We start from the raw sequence: 22,985 nt of genomic DNA on the forward strand, positions 1-22,985 counted from the left end.
GACACCAACATCAGTGCTTTTCACATGGCACTAGCACCAACACCAATGCTGACAGTCTTTTTCAGTTTCCCTCTACCAAATCCATTCACAAGGCTTTGGTCAACCTGAGGCAATAGTAGAAGACACTTGCCCAAGGTGCCATGCATGTGGTTGGGAAGCAAGCTTCTTACCATGTAATATTTTTTTTATTACTAAACCAAAAGAATTCAAGTTCTAAGAAATAATACATGTTGATGGTTTGTACTTTCACTTTGTATTTTAATATTTCTGTGTTAGGACCCATTCTTCTGGAAATCGTCAAAGAAATGGTCAATCAGCTCACAACACCATAACACCATTTCATCAAAGATTTCCTGAAGAAGGGCTTCTGACCCTGAAATGCTGAAATACAAAGTAAAAGTGCAAACTATCAACTTGTATTGTTTCTTATAACTTGCATTCTTTTGGTTTTATATAAAAAGAAAATAATAATTGAAGACATTTATATATATATATATTAGACAATACTTCATGCAAACTATACTACTCAAATATAAAGATGTTATTTAACCCTTTAGCATTTAACCCTTTAGCATTTAAACTGGCCATATCCAGCCAAATTATTCTTCCCAATTTTATGTTCAAACTAGCCAAATCCAGCCTTTCACAATTACAATGTTAGTCCAAAAAAGATACAGTCACATAATGAAAATCTTGAGGCTACAAGAAAATGCAGGATAAATTCAAACATTGTGAATAGTTAAGTGTTACATTTAATAGAATAATCTGAATTCTAAAGGGTTAAACTGACTCAGATATTCTACTTGTTTTATGTTTGAACTGGCCAGAACCAGCCTCTCACACTTACCCTACAATGTCATTCTCAAAACACACAAGATAATGCATGCTTAATTCAAAACAATGTAAATAAATAACAGAGTAATCTGAATTCTAATGAAATTCACCCTTAAGACATCATTTTAGATATGTATATATATTTTTTTATTTTATTTTCAAGGCAGATAATATCAGTGTCATGACTAGCACCCATGCTTGCAGTAAACCAATTTTTATTTCAAGTTGTTGCACATTTGCTCATGCAACCAGAAACATTTATTCAACAAATTTCTCACTGCCTAGCATCTTCACTGCACGATCTTTTTGCACAGATACCAGTTCTTCATCTGAATGCTACAGGTATTTTTTATCTTACTTGATCATTCTTTGTTTCTATTCTTTCGTTTTGTTTTTTACATAATTCATTTAGGAGAAGGTGCCCCCGACCTTTGCACACATTCCTCCCTGCTTCACAAGGTCGGTGAGTTTGATGCAGTTGATGCTCACTTTGAACATCTGTAAGTCAACATCAACAGAGAAACACGTAGGCTGGAAAGTGAATCTAGAAAGTTTACAGGCATAGCTATGTGGCTAGGAAGCTTGCTTTTGCAACCATGGGGTTTTGGGTTACCTTGAGTAAATATCTACTATAGCCCTAGGCCAATTGACGCTTTGTGGGCATCATTTAATGTCTGTTTTCCATGCTGGCATGGGTTGGACAGTTTGACAGGAGCTGGCAAGCCAGAAGGATATGCCAGCATGGACTACAGACGATAAAAGATGATGATGATATATACAACAAGCTTCCACATAGTTTCTTTCTATGAAATTCACTCACAAAGTATTGGTCAATCTAGGGCTATAGTGGAAAACATTTGCCTAAAGTGCTATGCAGTAGGACTGCACCCAAAACCATGTAGTTCCAAAATAAGCTTCTTAACTACACAATCATGACTGCACCGATATCATGTTCTCTCTCATACTTTGACTGGCAGAGATACAATAGGATGGGATAATATACAATCTATTGATATCTGTTACTTGTCTTCATCAACATTCACACTTTTATGTTTGCAGAATTTAGATTCACATAATCCCCATTGCATTTCTGAATTTCTTTCACAGTCTTGCATTTCTTTTGCTGCTAGTGCTAGTTTCTGTCGCTTTATTTAATCTTATATTGCTGGTGAGAAAGGCATGCTGTTTTTCTTCTATGAATCTGAAGTTTCAGCTCCATAAAAAAAATTGTACATTAACACTTTGTCTGCCCAAAGCATTTTCATAAGTTTGTACTCAACATTGTCCTTCTTTTCAAACTTTTAGTTACCTCTTCTGGATAATATAAAGCTTTCCTTTCATAAGTCCCAAGTTACTTTGATGATTGTATCATATATGATTCATAAATGCCAGGGAAATATTGTCCAAACAGCATACTTCTTTTTGTACAGAAAGAAAATTAGGGTTAATTTTCTTAAAAGTAGCCACTGTACAGTGATGTGACTGTACAAGTTTTGTACAGTGATGTCACTAAAGGATTGATGACGACAAACTAATAATGAGTTTTCAGTAATATTTCTAGGGCCCTATCATGATGACATAACTAGTGTTGGAGATAGACTTTGTATTTGAATAGAGGTTATGGCTTAGGGTAACTGAAGAAGTTTGTCATTTGTCTTTTACTTGTTTCAATGGGCTGCAACCATACTAGGGTACCATCTTGAAGTGTTTAATCAAACAAATCACCAACAGTACTTACTTTTCTTAAGCTGATGTTTATTTTATTAATCTCTTCTGCTGAGTTGCTATGTTATGGGCATGTAAGCAAACCAACATCAATAGTCAAGCAGTGGCGAAGGACAAAGACAAGCACAAAGTCACACACACATATGCACATGCATGTGCGCACACACACACACATACACAGGCTTCTTTCAGTTTCTGTCCACCAAATCCACTCACAAGATTTTGGTTGGCTCAAAGCAATTGTTGGAGACACTTACCCAAGGTGCCACACCATGGGACTGAACCTAGAACTATGTGGCTATGAAACAAACTTCTTACCACTAAGGCTTCACCCATATAGACATGTAAGTTTTCAATCTAAACACATTACAGGTAATTAGGTTCTTAATAAAAAGAAGGCAGAGAGTATGTAGATGACAGAACTTTGAAAGTTGAAGGGACATATTGGGGGTTTTCTTGAAGAAATATTTTACAGCAAGATGCCCTTCTTACAAACACTATTAGTCACTTATTCTAAAACCAGGAAATGCAGTAATGTGTGATAATGGTTTCAAATTTTAGCATAAGGCCATCAGTTTTAAGGAAGTGGGTAAGCTGATTACCTTAACCCCAGTATTTAGTTGGTACTTAATTTATCAACTCCCAAAAGGATGAAAAACAAAGTCAACCTTTTGAAATTTTGACCCTGAACAGTAAAAGCAGGAAGAAATGCTTCTAAGCTTTTTGTCTGACATGCTAATGATTCTATCAGCTCACCGCCTCATTATGCATGATAATAAATCATTTAATTAATTAGAGCTGACTGGAAGTCAGTATCTCTGACTTTTAAACTATGACATTTCTTATAAAATGTTGATTTCCATAGCTCTAGCTGTCCATATTTGGCAGAGGTAACAAGAAATATCTATTATATATTGCACTGTTATGTAGTTAAATGAAAAATAAAAAAGATGTCTAAAATACACAAAACGTACCTAATATTTCTTGCATTAAAAATGAATTTGTTTGGAATCTTAATCTAGAATCCAATCAGGCGTGGTTTGGGACATAAGTAATTAATAATTCATTTTGATGCAATCAGATACTTACATCAAACCTTACAAAAGAAAGGTGTTAAATAAATAATGAAGATTTACAGAGCAACTGCAACCCATTCAACTAAAAGAAACTAAGTGATAAACTGTTAGTTTTGTTTTTGGCGATACAGGGATTCATCATTACTTTATGAGATCCTAACTTAATAATAATAATATGTAAGCAAGAATATATATGATCACATATATTAACTGCTGTTGTAGTTTGGCATTGTGGAACAACTTCTCCTTTCAGATAAATGTGTTTTCATAACACACTTGATTCATAAGTATAAGGAGACTTTAGGACACCCTGGGTTTTGACTCCATTGTGTCACCTCAGCCAAAGCTACCCTTGATTAATGAATCTAACAAGAGTTTGTGCCTCTTATTTATGCATTCAGCAAATAGTTTATTTACTGATGCATCCTTATATCTGCCAACTGATAATAAATCACCATATACACAATGAATGGTGAGAATCAGATGTGTATATGCTATCAGATGTGTATATGCTATCAGATGTGTATATGCTATCAGATGTGTATATGCTATCAGATGTGTATATGCTAATCACTATTGTATTTCACTTCATCACAGGAGAACAACTTCTTTGAGGTAAATGTGTGTTCATAATACACTTGATTCATAAGGGTAAGGGGACTTTGGAATACTCAGTGTTTCAACCTCATTATATCTCCTCTCCTCAGCCAAAGTTATTTACAACATTTAGTTTTAGAGGGGAAAACTTTTTCAGCTCTCCATCTTACAATCTATTTGAGGCTATGTAAGTGTAGTTTCTTTTTGTTTCTTAAAATATTACCATTTTAATTTGCTCTAAATGAAAAATGTTGGTTTAAATTTGTTATGAATTCTGTTTTACTTTTTTAGAGAACACTATATCCCAATTACACGTTACTCTGTCATTCAACATCTTATGCACAATGGAAACCTACTGCAGGCTGATGTTCATGGAGAATTTGTAGAATTTTCTCTAGCCCTTGATAATGTCATCGTTACTAAATATCAAGGGGTTTTGCAAGATATTAAGGTAAATAAAACATCATTTTAGATTATCAACATTATTCAAATTTCTTTTTTTTTTTTTTTTATTCTCAAATTGGTTGGTGGTATCTGCAATGAAACATTCTATGTAATCTCTTCAAGTCTGATGTCATATCATCTCAAGTTTTCTTTGGCCTACCTTGGCCTATTCTTGCGTCATTAATATGTAGGGTGACCACATTTTTTAATACACACCCAAGGCAGAAAAGAATCTCAGTTTGCAAAATCAAAAACATACAAATGTACATAGACATGCATATCATCATCATCATCATCATCGTTTAAAGTCCGCTTTCCATGCTAGCATGGGTTGGACGATTTGACTGAGGACTGGTGAAACCGGATGGCAACACCAGGCTCCAGTCTAATTCGGCAGAGTTTCTACAGCTGGATGCCCTTCCTAACGCCAACCACTCAGAGAGTGTAGTGGGTGCTTTTACGTGTCACCCGCACGAAAACGGCCACGCTCGAAATGGTGTCTTTTATGTGCCACCCGCACAAGCCAGTCCAGGGGCACTGGCAACGATCTCACTCGAAAATCCTACGGGAGCCAGTCAGGCGGTACTGGCAACGGCCACGCTCAAAATGGTGCATCTCATGTGCCACCCGCACAAGAACCAGTCCAGGGGCACTGGCAACGATCTTACTTGCCTTGCCGGGTCTTCTCACGCACAGCACATTTCCAAAGGTCTCGGTCAGTAGTCATCACCTCGGTGAGGACCAATGTACGAAGGTCTTGCCTCACCACCTCAGCCCAGGTCTTCCTGGGCCTACCTCTTCCACGGGTTCCCTCAACTGTTAGGGTGTGGCACTTTTTCATGCAGCTATCCTCATCCATTCTCACCACATGTCCATACCAGCGCAATCGTCTCTCTTGCACACCACAACTGATGCTTCTAATGTTCAACTTTTCTCTCAAGATACTTACACTCTGACGGGTATTCACATTGACATTACACATCCAACGGAGCATACTTACTTCATTCCTTGTGAGCTTACGTATGTCCTCAGCAGTTACAGCCCATGTTTCACTGCCATGTAGCATGGTTGTTCGTACGCATGCGTCATACAGTCTGCCTTTTACTCTGAGTGAGAGTCCCTTTGTCGCCAGCAGGGGTAAGAGCTCTCTAAACTTTGCCCAGGCTATTCTTATTCTAGCAGCTACACTTTCAGCGCACCCACCCCCACTACTAACTTGGTCGCCCAGATAGCGGAAGCTATCGACTACCTCTAGTTTTTCACCCTGGAATGAGATAGAAGTTGTTTCCTGTTTGTTTGCAGTCTTTATTGCACCTGAACATCTGCCACAAACAAAAACTAACTTGCTAGTTAACCTGCCTTTGATGTTGCTGCACCTCTTATGTGTCCATAGCTTGCACCGGGTACATCTTATAGAGTTACTACCTACTCCTTTTCTACATACTGAGCAGGGCCATCTACCTGAAGGGGTTTGTGTTTTATCTACCTTCCTACTTATTAGGATTTTGGTTTTAGCTAGGTTGACTCTAAGGCCCTTCAATTCTAGACCTTGCTTCCACACCTGAAACTTCTCCTCTAGTTCTGATAGTGACTCCTCAATTAGGGCAAGGTCATCAGCATAGAGGAGCTCCCAGGGGCAACCTGTCTTGAACTCCTCTGTGATTGCCTGGAGGACTACGGTAAATAAGAGGGGGCTGAGGACGGAACCTTGGTGGACCCCTACCTCTACCCGGAATTCATTGCTGTACTCATTTCCAACCCTCACCTTACTGGCAGCATCTCTGTACATGGCTCGCACACGTTCCTTGCATGACTCTTCTCCCCCACCTGATATGGTCCAATCAAGAGTTTTGATGGCACATCTGGTGTATAAGAGAATTTGACATTGCTGCCCTAAACTGCGTCTCATTTCGAGCCATTGGTTGTCTGGTATCGTGGAGAGGAAAGCGTCGAGTTTTGTCTTGAATACCTCCGCATCCATGTCTTGCAGGTCTCTCAAATGTTTTGGCAGGGCATTGAAGAGCTGAGGTCCTCTGAAACCGAGGCTGCTGCAGTATCTCGTTCTTATGTGAGATGCAGTGGACGGCACCTTTGGCACCATGCAGTGGCGACCCGTGTGGGCATTCCTGTAGTACTTGATGTCAAAGTTTGGCACCAGTCCTTCCAGTATTTTCCATATGAATATTATTACATATCTCTCCCGCCTGCGCCCCAGGGAGTAGAGACCTATAGTGCCTTCAGACGCTCCCTGTAGTTCATCTGTTGGACTGTGGCGATCTTTTTTGAATAGTGCCGCTGAATTGCCTCGAGTTCTGCTGTCCGCTTAACACTGTGTGGTGACCACAACTGAGAGCAATAGTCTAGGCGGCTCAGAACAAATGTCTTCGACAGAGTCAACATGACTTTTTGATCCCTTGTACGGAATGTCCTCAGTATCCACCCTGCCAGTTGTCTGCACTTTGCTGTCAACTTGACAATGTGCATGTGAAATGATGCATCACTACACATGTTGATGCCCAGATCTCTTACTGTTTGTGGTTCTGGGATTGCAGTACCTCCAGGTCCTGTGTATGCCAGTTGGGAGGCACTTGTGGTCTTGTAGCACAGTACTTGAAATTTTTTTGCATTGAACTGCATATTATTTTGCTCTGCCCACTCATATATTGCATTTAGGTCATTCTGCAGGCTTACAATATCATCAGGATTCTTTATTGCCTGAGATATCTTTGTGTCATCAGCATAGCTAGTGACAGTGGCTCTCCGAGTGACCGTGGGCATGTCCAGAAGGGCCACTATGAACAGTAGTGGCCCCAGAACAGTTCCTTGTGGAACACCGCTCAACATTTGTGTTTCCCTAGATAGTTCTCCATTGGCTGCAACTGTCTGACTTCTACCATTCAGGAAGTCATGCAGCCACTCTCCTAATTTACCAGCTATGCCAAGGTTTCGCAGCTTGTGACATATCAAGCCATGATCAACTTTGTCAAAGGCTTTTGCAAAGTCGAGATATATCACATCAACATTTGAATGGTCAAGTAACTGCTTCAGGACCCAATCATAATGCTGCAAGAGCTGCGTGAGGCAGCTTTTACCTGGACGGAAACCATGCTGGGTCTCATTCAGCAAGTCATTTTCTTCTAGGAACGCAATCAATCTCCTTCTGACAATTCGTTCCATGACTTTGCTAATATGTGAAGTCAGAGAGATGGGCCTGTAGTTCCCAGCCTCTGCTCTGCTTCCACCTTTATGGATAGGACATATGGTGCCTTCCTTCAGCTTTTTGGGGAAGTTTACCATTTGCAAGGAAACTCTGGAAGAGTATCCGGAGTGGTCCTGCTAGTTCTTGTTTACACGACTTTAAGAGGTCAGCTGGGAAACCATCGGGGCCAGTTGCCGAATTTGAGCTCATTTCATTTATTGCAGCTATTACATCTTCCTCTTCAATGTCAATGTAGGTAATGGATGCAGTCTTTTTTTCTGTTGAGTGCTATTGTCAAAGAAATCAGCTGGGTTCTTTATCTGCATGTGACTCAGAGGAGAAGTGAAGACACTCTTGAATTGTGTACTGAGCACTTCACTTATCCATGTGGGATCTGCAGTCAGTGAGCCATTAGGCAGGAATAGGGGTCCTATCTTATACTGTACCGTAGCAGTCTCTTTTGCAAATCTATAGAAAGCCTTTACTGAACTTATTTCTTCTTACGTTGTCTACTTTTAGTCTCTTCAACTTTTATCAATTAACTTTATTAAGATATACCTTTGCTTTTAATATCTTTGTTTTATTTGCTGTAGAGACTTTTTGATCCTATTAATCCCGACAAAGACACAATTCAAACGAGGAATTTAAGTGAGGAAGAAAGAAATGACAAAGAAGAACTAGTTATTCAACATTTGGACAAACTCCTGAAGAAAGCTAACTTCCACAAACTTTCAGATAAATTGGTGGAAAAATCCCTAATGGAAAGTCCAATTAAAGGAGGATTAAGGGTAAATAAGGCTAATTGTTTTTCTATGCTTTCTGTGATTGAGATCCTTAATATAAAACTTCTAAAATGTCTAGATTATGATTAATATAATAATGATAATTTGTAATATTTATTGAAAATGTTAATTAAAATATTTCTGTCATCATAATCCTTTATAAAGCTTTTCAGCTAATATTTCTTCTGCTTATCCTGTGTGCTCTTACCTGCTTTTATTCCCTTTGGTCATTCTGGTCATCTTGTGTGTACTTACCTATTATATTCCCTCTGGTCGTTCTGATCCTTTTGTGTGTGCTACCTGCTTTTATCCTCTTTAGTCATTCTGGTCACTTTGTGGATCCTTACCAATTCTATTCCCTCTGATCATTCCGGTCATCTTGGGTGTCCTTGCTTATTTTATTTCCTCTCGTTATTTTGTTCACCTTGTAGCTCCTTACCTATTTTATCCCCTCTGATCATTCTGGTCATCTTGGGTGTCCTTACCTATTTTATTCCCTGTAGTCATTCTGTTCAACTTGTGGTTCCTTACCTATTTTATTCCCTCTGATCATTCCGGTCATCTTGGATGTCATTTCTTCTTGTTATTTTGTTCACCTTGTAGCTCCTTACCTATTTTATTCCCTCTGATCATTCTGGTCATCTTGGGTGTCCTTACCTATTTTATTCCCTGTAGTCATTCTGTTCAACTTGTGGTCCCTTACCTATTTTATTCCCTCTGATCATTCCGGTCATCTTGGATGTCCTTGCTTATTTTATTTCCTCTTGTTATTTTGTTCACCTTGTAGCTCCTTACCTATTTTATTCCCTCTGATCATTCCGGTCATCTTGGGTGTCCTTACCTATTTTATTCCCTGTAGTCATTCTGTTCAACTTGTGGTTCCTTACCTATTTTATTCCCTCTGATCATTCTGGCCATCTTGTGCATGCTTACATGCTTTATTCCCTTTGGTCAGTCTGGTCCTTTTGTGTGTGCTTACCTCTTCTTAACCCAACTGGCTACCTTGTGTGTGCCCCTCCTGTTTTAATTCCCCTGGTCATCCTAGTCATTTTGTGTGTGCTTATTTTATTCTTTCTTCCCTATTTTCAGTCCTTTGGTCACTCTGGTCATTGTGTGTGATTATCCTATTTTATCCCCTCTGGTCATTATAGTTATCTTGTGTGTGCTTACCTGCCGTTATTCCCTCTGGTTAACTTGTGTGTGCTTACCTGGTTTATATTCCCTATGCTCATTTCATATGAGCTTACTTGTTTTTACCATTACCATATTTATTTGTATATAATATGCACCATTAATTATGTCCCATAAAATCTCCGAATAAAAATCTCATGTATTATACACGTTAATTCTTTAGTGCTATAATGTATAGAAAAAGGAAAGTTTTAGTTAGGTTTATAAAACTTTATCCTAAAAACTATAAGGAAATTCGATATTCACAGGTGTAGGCTGTAAAAAATATCTAGTGTAAAATCAGTTGTGAATAGTCAACTAGTATGGAAGGAAATAAGTCATAATGCAGAATGTAAACAGGCATCATGGCCCTTTGTCATCTTGTCTGAAAGATTCAATGTCCTGAGGTCATTCTTCAGTACTTCATCCTATGTCTCTCCATGTACTTTGAGAGACTGGCACTTCCTTATGGAGCTGTCGGCATCCATCCGCATCACATGACCAAACCAGCACAGTCTTCTCTTTTGCACACAGCAACTAATTCCTCTTATGCTTGACTTCTTTCTCAAAACACTAGCATTCTGTCGAACATGTAAACTTACATTACACATCCAGCGGAACATACTAGCCTCATTTCTTTCTAACCTTCACATATCCTCTGCATTCAGAGCCCAGGTCTTACTACCATGTAGAATTGTTGTCCATATATATGCATCATACAATCCTCCTTTCACTTGGAAAGAGAAATTGTTTTATAGCCAATAGAGGTAACAGCTCTCTGAATTTCCTCCATCCTATTTTTTATTTTAGCTATCACACTCTCCGTGCTTCTTCCCCCATCTATAAAAATGCGTGTTGGAGAAGAACAAATAACATTTAGTTCTCATGTATAATACACATCCCTAAAATTTAGATTTTAAAACCTGCATATTATATACGAATAAATACAGTGATTTGTCTCTGTTCATAACCTTCGTAAGACTTCCCTGATTGGTGAGATTGATGTCTGTGATGCTCATTTTGAATTTTTCTTGGTTGATGCCTGCAGGAAAAACATTTACAATGAGAGAATTATAAATCTAGAAGATGAGACAGTTATTCAGCAGAACAGAGGATATTGTTGTAGCAATATAAGAGCTAGAGAGAAGCAGCTGCACATCAGTAAGCCAGTGGCTGTCGCATGTTGGTGAGCAAGTCTTTTTGTACAGATTTAAGATGTGATCTTGGATCTTTGTGTTAGTGTGTGTGGAGGTGGCATGGTAAGCCAGAGCTTGTGCCAGATATATGAGCTGTACTTAATGTTGGTTTACACTTCATAGAGGATCACAAATTGATCAGAGTTGAAACGTTTTTAAATCTGGTAAAGGAAACTTCATCTTTGAGATGTAGCTTTAACAATCTTATATTATGTGACTATTTGTTGCCAACTTGAAGGTTTTATTTGTGTCATTTATGTGTAGGTGAATTTTATAAAACTATGATTATGGGTAACTGTTTTCTACATTTCTGCTATAATCCCAATCCAGCCAATGCTTTATGACTAGAATTGGTTGACAGAAACTTAACAAAGGCGGCGAGCTGGCAGAAACGTTAGCACGCCGAGCAAAATGCTTAGCAGTATTTCGTCTACCGCTATGTTCTGAGTTCAAATTCCGCCGAGGTCGACTTTGCCTTTCATCCTTTCGGGGTCAATGAATTAAGTACCAGTTACGCACTGGGGTCGATGTAATCGACTTAATCCCCTTGTTTGTCCCCTCTATGTTTATCCCCTTGTTGGCAATAAAGAAATAAGAAACTTAACGAAGTTCATCGTATGCGTAACACCTGAGAAACAGATTAAAAATGGGATATTTAAATCTATTTTTATTATTGATTGGCTACTATTATATGCCCATCTCATTTTTTCAGGTAGTGAACTGCAGAGTCCAATGTGTCCTTCCTTTTCTAAGAAGGTAGGCTGTAATTTGAGGAAATTTGACTGCATTTTCTATCATGTCAAGCAACCACATAAAACCTCCTTCATGAATTTCTATATAAGTGACATTTGTAGCTTCATAGCAATATTGACATTTTATTTTAAAGTCACTTACAATATTTTTTCCATTTCTTTCTCTTCTCCAATAGATTCAAGTTGACCCTCGTAAGTATGAAATATTACATTTTTGGGCACTTGGCCTAAGCACTGTGGTAACAAAAAATAATTGGTACAACAGAATGTGGGAAATATTTCCCAAGTCTTCCATTCCACATCCGGACTACTACAGAAGATTGATTGTGGCATTACGTCTGAAAGGAGAAACCAAACTTGTGTTAAAGGGCTTTAAAGATATTCCAATAGATGCTCTTGAAATGCTGCTTCCTGATTGCAGAATCAAGTTGAATCATTTAGATAAAGGAATTATTACTGCTTCAATCAGTATTGCTATCACTGGTGTAGTTGCCAAAACCCTCACCACATTAGTGGAGTTGAACTTTCAGTGGTCATTCGTGACTGCTTTAATATTGTCTTTGATAGCCGCAAGAATATGGACGGTGTACAAGAACAGGAAAAATTCTTATCTAGTCAAATTGTCACAAATGCTCTATTATAAAAACTTGGCCAATAATCGCAGTCTGCTGACACTTCTGGTTGACAGAGCTGAAGATGAAAGTTTCAAGGAAGCAATGTTAATCTACACATTTCTCCATGCTAAACAGAGAAGAGAAACATCTAATTTGGAATTGGGTAAGAATATTTGTTTTACTCTTTGCTCTTTTTACTGGATTCAGTTGTTAAGCTGTGGTCATGCTGGAGCACATTCCTTCAAGGCTTTTTTGTTGAACATGTCAAGCTTACTTTTCTTTTTGAGTCTCATATCTATTTCATCAAACTGTTTGTTGAACTATCAAATTCATATTATTTACATTATCTACATTTGACGGATATTCGTCCTCATCTTGTTTGTTGTTAACACAACGTTTCGGCTGATATACCCTCCAGCCTTCGTCAGGTGTCTTGGGGAAATTTCGAACCTGGGTTCTCATTCCTATCGATGTTACTATTATTATTATTATTAATCAGGTCGCTGCCGTGAATCGAACTCGGAACCTTGGGGTTAGTAGCCCGCGCTCTTAACCACTACACCATATGCCCGTGGGCAATTATGGGTTGAATTTAGATCTATTATTTTTCTATCCTTCCTCAATACCGGTTCCCATATGCTATTCATATCTGTACTCGGTCTGCTTAGGAGGTTGTTGTGTCCTAGCATATGTGCTGCTTCTTTTAGTTTTCGTATTTTCCAGTGTTGTTCCCTGTCTATTATTTTAACTTCAAAGTCCCAACTGGTGAAGCACTATCGGTGATTCAAGAAAAACTAGTGACAGACACCCATCTAAAAGAACGCACTAGTATACCAATAACAAACTTGATGGAAATGTTGACTTTCTGTGTAGAAACTACCTACTTCAGTATGGACACTGATATATATCGACAAGAAGATGGTTTAGCTATGGGTTCGCCATTATCACCGATAATAGCCAATATATACATGGAATACTTCGAGAATTTGACTTTAGGATCAACACCACTAAAACCAACCCTATGGCTGCGATACGTTGATGACACCTTTATTCTCTGGCCCCACCAGCAAGATGTCCAAATGCTGCTAGATCATGTGAACTCAATAAATCCATCCATACAGTTCACCATGGAAAAGGAACAGAACAATCAGCTGGCATTCCTGGACGTATTAATAACACGCACCGAGTATGGATTCAGGACATCCGTATATCGCAAGCCAACCTTCACTGGACGATACCTTAACTTCAATTCCCACCATCCATACAGTGTAAAGAGAGGAATTGCTCAGTGCCTAAAACACCGAGCAAAGAATATAAGTAGCGATCGTGATACCCACCACGAGGAAATGATCAAGCTCAGTAACAATCTATTAAGAAACCACTACCCCAAGAACATACTATCTACTCCAATTATGAAGAAAAGAGAGGATGAAACCAATAAACTGTCTACAGTCTGTCTACCCTATGTGAAAGGCCTCTCCGAAAAGATACAAAAGATATGCGGCCCATATGACATCAGGGCAGTATTCAAGAGCAATACAACACTTCGCAAATATCTCCTTCGGGTAAAACCACCAACAGAAGAGAATATGACCAAAAACTGCGTGTACTCCATCCCATGCAGCTGTGGTAGGTTATACAAAGGCGAAACATGTTGCCCCCTCAAAATAAGGGTAGAAGAACATCGCAAAGCTGTGACACGAGGAGATATCGATAAATCGGGTATAGCTGATCATGTATGGAAAAATGGAAACCACCTCCCCCTGTGGGATGAAGTTAAAATAATAGACAGGGAACAACACTGGAAAATACGAAAACTAAAAGAAGCAGCACATATGCTAGGACACAACAACCTCCTAAGCAGACCGAGTGCAGATATGAATAGCATATGGGAACCGGTATTGAGGAAGGATAGAAAAATAATAGATTTATAAGCCTTAAAATTCACCCCATAATTGCCCACAGGCATATGGCGTAGTGGTTAAGAGCACGGGCTACTAACCCCAAGGTTCCGAGTTCGATTCACGGCAGCGACCTGAATAATAATGATAATAATAATAGTAACATCGATAGGAATGAGAACCCAGGTTCGAAATTTCCCCAAGACACCTGACGAAGGCTGGAGGGTATATCAGCCAAAACGTTGTGTTAACAACAAACAAGATGAGGACGAATATCCGTCAAATGTAAATAATTCCTCATCTCTTAAATATAGAACTGTATTATCATTATCATCATCCTCGTTTAACGTCCGCTTTCCATGCTAGCATGGGTTGGACGATTTGACATATTTAGTCATGGGGAAGTAATTACCTGCCTTGGAAACAGATAAGGATTGGTGACAAGAAGGGCAGCTAGCTGTAGTAAATCTATCTCAAATAAATTCTGTTCAACCCCTGCGAACATGGAAGAGTAGATGTTAATGATGATGATCCTGTAGTAGTATTAGTAGCAGTGTATGAATTCTGTAATTTCTTTTAACTGATAAATCAACTGTCTTAATATATATATATTATAAAAACTATTTTTCACTTTGTAATTCTTTCAGATGGGATATCCAATAAAATACTGGAGCAAAACATTGAAAAATGGATTTTCTCTGTAACTGGTACCAGAATAGAGTTTGATGCTAGAGAAGCAATTGCTCTACTAAAATCTTTTGATATTCTTCATTATGTGAACAATCAACTAGTTGTTCAACCTTTGAAATTGGCTACAGACACACTTTCCAAAAATTTCACACCAAATAAAACTTTCAGAGATAATTCGTTGAAAATAAATATCTCGTAGAAAGTAAACTAGAAAAACTTTTTTATATCTATTTAAATTTTTTATATATTATACATTTTATTAAAATGTTACTGATTGTTTTTTTTTGTTGTGAAACTTTATTTTCTCATTTCTGATATGGGAAATTACAAAAATATTTATCAGAAGATTTAAGTAATTATTATTATTATTATTATTCCACCAAAGTTGACTTTGCCTTTCATCCTTTTGGGGTCGATAAATTAAGTACCAGTTGCATACTGGAGTGAATCTAATCGACTGGCCCCTCCCCCAAAATTTCAGGTCTTGTTCCTAGAGTACAAAAGATTATTATTATTATTAAGGCAGTGAGCTGGCAGAATCATTAGCATGTGGGGCAAAATGCTAAGCTGTATTTCATCTGCTGCTATATTCTGAGTTCAAATTCTGTTGAGGTTGACTTTGCCTTTTATTGGGGTGGATGAAATAAGTACCAGTTATGCACTGGGGTCAATATAATCAACTTGCCCCCTACCCCCACAAAAATTTTCAAGGCCATGTGCTTAGAGTAAAAATAATAATAATTATTATTATTAAGTGCATGGCCTAGTAGTTGGCGTGTTGCACTCATGCAGTCATGATTTCAAATCCTAGACTGGGTGGTGCACTGTGTTCTTGATCAAAACACTTCAGCTTACGATGTTCTGCAATCACTTTGACACCTGATGTGTGGTACACTGTGCACCTGTTCAGACAACATTGATTTGATGGAGGGTGTGAGTTAATGTACAGGGCATACATATGATCACTATAAATGAATCATTTTTGCAGGCTGCTCTGCCAAAGGCTGAACACTCATACATTGTCTTTGATGGGAGAGTCCATTATTATTATTATAACCATCAAAGGTGATGAGCTGGCAGAATCATTACTATGCCAGGCAGACTGCTTCATGATTTTCTTTATGTTCTGAGTTTAAAATTCCACTGAGGTCAACTTTGCCTTTCATCCTTTCAGAATCAATAAAATAAATACCAGTGAAACACTGGGGTCAATATAATCAACATACCTCCACTCCACTAAAATTGCTGGCCATGTGCCAAAAATCAAAAAGATTATTAATAATAATTATAAAAATAGTAAAAATGACGATGATAATAATCCTTTCTACCGTAGGCACAAGACCTGGAATTTTGTGGGTAAGAGCTAGTTGATTACATTGAGTCCGATGCTTGATTATTACTTATTTCTTCAACCCTGAAAGGATGAAAGTAAAGTTGACTTCAGCAGAATTTGAACTCAGAATGTAGAGCCTGAAGAAAGGCTACTAAGGATTTTATCTGATATGCTTACCACTCTGCCATCTTGCTGGCTTTATAATCCTTTTTAACTATAGACACAAGGCCTGAAATTTTGGGAGAGGTAGTAGGTTGATTACATCAACCCCAGTGCTTGACTGATACTTATTCAATTGATCCTGAAAGGATGAAAGACAAAAGTCAACCTTGGACAAAAAAAACCACTGAGCATTTTGTTTGGCTTGCTAACGATTTTGCTAGTTTGCCATTTCAATGATTATAACTAATAATTAGATTATTAAATACAATCAAGTGCACTAAATCATTGGAAAGCAAGGAATGAGGGAACAGAAAGCAATAATAAGTAAAGCTAGTCAAAAGTAGATGCATGTTACATAGAATAAAACATGAAAAGACCAGAAAAGAAACAGCAAAAGTGCCAAAAAGGGGAAAGGACGCTTAGGCACATCAGAAATAGTGTTGGCAAATTTCAGGAAGCATGAAATTTTTGGAGGGTTTAATATCATGACAGTTAACAACTGACACATAGTTTATTACATGCTTTCATGATTCTGAGCATAGAAAAATGTTTCTGAAAGTCATGGGTGCTGCACTATCTTTTGATGTTATAAGGATGTCCATAAATGGTAGAGGTATTGAATTCAAAAGAGTAGCCAAATTTGTTGTTGAAAAGGTGGTGGATAATTTTATGGGCTTCTACCAAATCAGCTACCTTGTATCAAAACTTTAGTATGTGAAATGTTCAGAGATGTAAGACATTGATGATATGGTAAGTGACTTACGGAAGGAATTCATTTGGTTGTACATATCTGGGCAGCTTCCAGTAGATTGATATTCAGCTCAGATGGTGGTTCCTGACTGCAGATGCAAACTGTAAGATCAGTGGTTCTCAACTAGGGTCCGAATGACTCCAGGGGTTGGGGTCCATATAAGATTTTTAGGGTCCACACGAGCAAAATAGTAAATTGGGTACCTACAGTAGTATATAAAGCATCTGTGAAAAAATTTTCCTTTAGATTTATTTATTGCAAGAAACAGCTATGTTTCTTTCTCTGACATTTTACATAGTTCAAGCTACACAAGTGAACTTAGGAAAAATACACAAAAGCTGTTTTGAAAGAAGTATCTATAAAATTAGTTTTTAAACATCGAATGGCTATGGGGATCCACCAGAATAAAATAGCAATCAAGGGGGTCCGTAGATAAAAATGGTTTGAGAACCACTGCTTTAAATAGATGGTGAATGACTGATGCCGATTTTATTGCGTGAACCAATATTACAAAAGAAACTATTTAGCTAATTTTCAGACAGACTTTCAATATATCATCATCTACCATTCTCAAATATCCCCTTAAAATGTAACATTTAATAAATAGTAAGAAAATGTGATGTTTCTTAATGATTTTATCTTACCTGGTGTTCTTTGGCCCTAGACTGGCTATGCCTGAAAAGACCGGTGATTAAAAGCAATCCACTCGTGACCATTCATGCGAATTATCTAAGGTTATGCTAATATGTCTCCTTTTATTTTTTCACCAAGACGGTAAAGATTAATTTGATGGAGATTTTTGCTATCATTTCTAGCAATTTATCCCTGCATAATCTGATAGCAAATTTTTTAAAGGGAGGTCACTCCAAAATAATTCCAACGGGAAATAACTCTATCGGGGTCGGTCGTGTCCATGACTATTTTCGGCAACATTGACGCTACGATATAGATAAATATGATGAATGGCGTTAATATTCAATCTGAATTATTAGGGAGTAATGAGCAACTGGAACGGGAAGGAAGTTTTAAAAGAGATGTAGTTCTACAAAAGACACTGTGATAAACTATTTACTGTCTAGATCTTTTTTATTATTTATTTTCTGTTATCTTTTATTTGTTTTATTCACTAAACCGTACCCATATTGTGACATTCAAACAAATCGACCCCTATACTTATTTTTAAGTATAGTAAACGAACCAGCAAAGGTCGCCAAGCGGTGGAGGACAAACACAAAGATACAGAAATATATATATATTGACGGAGGAAGGGGTGCAAAACTAGTAACCGGTGTAGAATGAGTAATTTCTAATTTCTTGTTATTTTCCCCCTACGTGTTTGAAACCATTACATTTCAAGTGTTGCATCATCTTTGGGAGTAAAAATTAGTCAGCATGGTTGTTGTTACAGTTGAGAGAGTTTGGAACATCGATAACAGATACTTTTTTTTTTTTTTTTTCAAGAAATTTTTCTTCAACTTTGACCCAGTTGTAATTGAGGTTGCTAATAAAATATCTAGACAATTTTTGGTGTTTAACAATCAATATTCTTATCTCTGTTGGATTCCAAGTCAATTTTTTTCCCCATACTAATATTTAATTTGATAAAATTCAATTCTCAAAAAAATAATATCTAAAATGGGGTAAAATGAGTAATGGCTGCTTCAATAATTTGTTCTGTTTAACTTCATGGTGCATAAATATATCACAAAGCAGACACTCCAGCAGATCGTGAAGCATCAATAGAGAATATCTTATGCTGAGCTTTTTGATTTAGTTGAATTTCATTAATTTCATATTATGTGCAATTTTTCCATGAGCCTCCTTCAATTATTTTCAATATTTAAAATTTTTGTAGAATTTGCGATCTTTCTAATGACTAAGGATGGATAGTGGTGTGTATGAGTCTGCTTTGAAATGCAATTCTAGAGAATTGAAGAGGCAGACTTACCTTGTCTTGTTTTACTCATTTTGCCCCAGCTAAAATTGTCTTTTATATGCTCAAAGAGAACGGTGATAATTTTCTGAAATAGTGATCTGAATATGTGTATTATAGCGTTTTTAATGCATTTAGAGAAGGTAATTTGCTTAGCTGATATAATTTTTGTAAGGTAGTAAACATAGGCTGTGTGGTAAGTAGCTTGCTTACCAACCACATGGTTCCGGGTTCAGTCCCACTGCGTGGCATCTTGGGTAAGTGTCTTCTACTATAGCCTCGGGCTGACCAAAGCCTTTTGAGTGGATTTGGTAGACGGAAACTGAAAGAAGCCCGTCGTATATATGTATATATATATATATATATATATATATATATATGTCTGTGTTTGTCCCCCCAACATCGCTTGACAACCGATGCTAGTGTGTTTACGTCCCCAAAACTTAGCGGTTCGGCAAAAAGAGACCTATAGAATAGTACTAGGCTTACAAACAATAAGTCCTGGGGTCGATTTGCTCGACTAAAGGCGGTGCTCCAGCATGGCTACAGTCAAATGACTGAAACAAGTAAAAGAGTATTTGTAAAAAATATATATTCTCTCAAAGTAAAAAAATGTGGCAAAAACTCCTCATTGTGCTCCCACCCCACCTACACAGCAGGCTTCCATACAGTTACTATCTACCAAATTCGCTGACAAGGCATTGGTCAGCCCAAAGCTATAATGGAAGATACTTGCTCAAAGTGCTATACACTAAATCTGAACCTCAAGTCTTCTTAACCACACAGGTATGCTTGTACCTATTTAGTGAAGAAGGAAAGATAGTATCCATGGCCATCTATTGCACCTCTAACAGACTTTCAATACATCGTCATCTGTCATTCACAAATATCTCTATAAAATTCAGTAAACAGAAAGAAAAGTGATGTTCCTTAACAATTTTGTCACACTGCACACATAAGTGAAAAGAAGGGTATTGTATTTACTTACCTATGTCTGTTTGTCTGTGTGTTTGTAAAATTACTGGAAAACAACTGAACAGATTTTCACCAAATTTGGCAGAAATACTCATTGGGTGAGCGGCTTAAAATGATGAAAATTTGGTAATTTGGTTTGATTATCTTCGTGGCCGTTGCCAGTACCGCGTGACTGGCCTTCGTGCCGGTGGCACGTAAAAGCACCCACTACACTCTCGGAGTGGTTGGCGTTAGGAAGGGCATCCAGCTGTAGAAACTCTGCCAAATCAGATTGGAGCCTGGTGTAGCCATCTGGTTTCACCAGTCCTCAGTCAAATCGTCCAACCCATGCTAGCATGGAAAGCGGACGTTAAACGATGATGATGATGATGATACATAAATACATACATAGATATGCGATGCTGTGTGTGTGTGTGTGTGTGTGTACAGTGATGGATTCAAGGGTTTTGTTTATTTATGAGTTGATTTATTAATTTCACTGGAGTATAAATACCTAAAATGGTGATACTTACAAGAAAAAATTAATTTGGTTCAATTAAAAAGCAGGTAAGCAACGCATTGTAAGCCCTGCTATAATTTGCGAAAAAATTTATCTGCGTGCTGGGTATGCATTGCCCAACCAATGCCCTTTTTTTTTTCATTTTATACGTTGTTGTTTTATCCCTGAGAAGACTTGTGATCAAAGGCAGTCCAGTAATGGATTCAAGTATTGAACATGGTGTGACAGAGTAATTCTGGTAGGATTTGAACTCGGAATACAAAAAGAAGAAATGCCATAGGGCATCCTACTGGTTCTGTCAGTCCATTACTCTGGACTGGCACTTTATTTATTGACCTCCAGAAGGATGAAAGTTGATCCATGCTGGATTTGATCTCAGATCACAAAAAGCTGGAATAAATATTGGTTTCAAATTTTGGTGCAAATTCCAGCAAGTTCAGAGTGAAACAGTTAGCCAATTACATTGACCCCTAACCCTCAACTCTGAAAGCCTGAAAGGTAAATTTGGCCTTGATAGAATTTGAACTCAGAACATAAAGACAGATAAAATACCACTATGCTTTTTGTTTGGCATGCTAATGATTCCATCAGATAGCTGCCTTTATGCTGGAATAAATGTGGGTTTCAAATTTTGGCACAAGGCCACCAATTTCAGGGGAGGGGAAAAATTGATTACATTGATCCCAGTACTCATCTGGTACTTATTTTATTGACATCGAGAGGATGAAAGGCAAGGCCAACCTCAGTGGAATTTGAACTCAGAACGTCAAGACAGACGGAATGCCAGTAAGCATTTTGCCTGGTCTGCTAACGATTCTGCCAGCTCACTGCCTTAACTGCTGGAAAAAATATTACAAAACAAGGCATCCAGTCAACCTACTACTATCCCAGCCATCTCCACAGAAATTCTGTGACATAAATTTTATTGGAAAATTAAATTAAATATGGACAAAAATCGTTCTTTAATATCTGGTTGCTACTATGTCAAACAAAATGTAATTCTAATAGTCATCCATATATCATATTTAACTTAAATACGTCATTGAAAGCTAGTAAATTTCCTTTCAACAATGTGTTTACAGTAACTGTGATGTATAGATGACTATTTTAATTCAAATGTAGTTTTGCTTAAGCAAAGAAATTTTAAATTAGAAACAGTATGCGAGGGGGTGCTGAAAAGTTCCTGGCTTTGGTTAAAAGAAAATACAGAAGGATCAGTTAGTTAGGATTTTATTCAGCATATTCCTCTCTCAGATTCACACACTTATTGCAGTGGTCCTTTCAGTTTTTCTAAACCCTGTAAAAGAACTCGGAAGGTTGGGCCTCCAACCAGGCCTTTCACGATAGCCTTAAAGCCAGGGACTTTTCAGTACCCCCTCGTATGTTCTGACACATAAGTCTGCAGAATCATCATGATGTACTTTCACTTGATATCACAAAGTAAAGCAACTCCTCTTTTCACCCACTTATCCGCAGTATTATTTTCCACTTTAAGTGTGACACTCGCCACATAAGTCAAATCAGTACGACAAGGTTTCTTGTAAATGGGGCAAACATACGTCTTGCTGTCAACTGGTCGTGGCTGATTCACTGCATACATATGAATCACTGGTATTGGTTCGGAGAGAATCTTGGGTTTTGCCTCCTGGAGTCTACTATTGGACCGGTCCCATCCAGCTCCTTCTAAATATAAACCATAAATGTAAACACCTTCTGAGGGGATAGTTAGAGTTTCCTCCTTCCGTTTTGTGGTCACATCATTCTGGAGATAAACACTATCCAAAGCCCATCCTTTATGCTTATACTTCCGAGTTACTTCCTGAAACATAAAAGCAATGGGAATCAATATTAACATAAATATTAATGTAGGGCAAGCATGTGTGTGTGTGTGTGTGCGTGCATGTGTGTGTGTGTATGCATGTACATGTGTGCATGCATGTAAGTGTGTGTGCCTTCATGAATGTATGTGTGGGCATGCATGTATGTCTGTGTGCATTCATGTAAGTCTGAGTGATACAAAGAAACTATCCACTACTATAAAGTATTCACTTCTATCTGTTCAGATATTAGATCAGAGGCAATTGCATATCACCGTGGTCATCATCGTCATTTTCGTGTCCCCTTTGCTATGTTTACATGAGTCAGACAGAATTTAGTTTCCGTTACCAAATCCACTCACAAGGCTTTGGTTGGCCCAAGGCTGTAGAAGAAGACACTTGCCCAAGGTGACACGCAGTGGGACTGAACCCAGAACCATGTGGTTGGGAAGCAAGCTATTGTCTGGAATACCACAGAAATTAATTCAAAGGCTCAGCCTTCGGAGCCACAGTTGTAATAATAATTATTATAATT

The 22,985-nt window shown here is 37.9% G+C and overlaps 2 protein-coding genes across 8 annotated transcripts in view; one reads left to right on the plus strand and one right to left on the minus strand.

Moving 5' to 3' along the window:
• The window catches only part of LOC106882430 (transmembrane protein 143), a 34,485-nt gene extending 15,738 nt beyond the window's left edge, over window positions 1-18,747 (plus strand). For 5 of the 7 annotated variants that reach the window (XM_014933108.3, XM_014933106.3, XM_089338033.1 and 2 more), the window contains exons 2-6: window positions 998-1,176; window positions 4,524-4,683; window positions 8,469-8,663; window positions 11,952-12,552; window positions 14,938-18,747. In XM_014933108.3, coding sequence (XP_014788594.1) covers window positions 1,016-1,176; window positions 4,524-4,683; window positions 8,469-8,663; window positions 11,952-12,552; window positions 14,938-15,179 — 1,359 coding nt within the window. In that variant the 5' untranslated portion in view covers window positions 998-1,015 and the 3' untranslated portion in view covers window positions 15,180-18,747. The remainder of the gene's footprint in view (window positions 1-997; window positions 1,177-4,523; window positions 4,684-8,468; window positions 8,664-11,951; window positions 12,553-14,937) is intronic. The other 2 variants (XM_014933107.3, XM_089338034.1) reach the window with 1 other exon arrangement.
• A 1,876-nt stretch (window positions 18,748-20,623) lies between these two features.
• Window positions 20,624-22,985, minus strand: part of LOC149131596 (dynein axonemal heavy chain 8-like) — a 30,393-nt gene continuing 28,031 nt past the window's right edge. Inside the window, exon 9 of the mRNA XM_089338030.1 lies at window positions 20,624-22,452. Within this exon, the coding sequence (XP_089194156.1) occupies window positions 22,057-22,452 (396 nt within the window). The 3' untranslated portion in view covers window positions 20,624-22,056. The remainder of the gene's footprint in view (window positions 22,453-22,985) is intronic.

The sequence above is a fragment of the Octopus bimaculoides genome, chromosome 20 (genome assembly GCF_046866305.1).
Source record: "Octopus bimaculoides isolate indiv1 chromosome 20, ASM4686630v1, whole genome shotgun sequence".
In the NCBI taxonomy this organism is placed as follows: domain Eukaryota; kingdom Metazoa; phylum Mollusca; class Cephalopoda; order Octopoda; family Octopodidae; genus Octopus; species Octopus bimaculoides.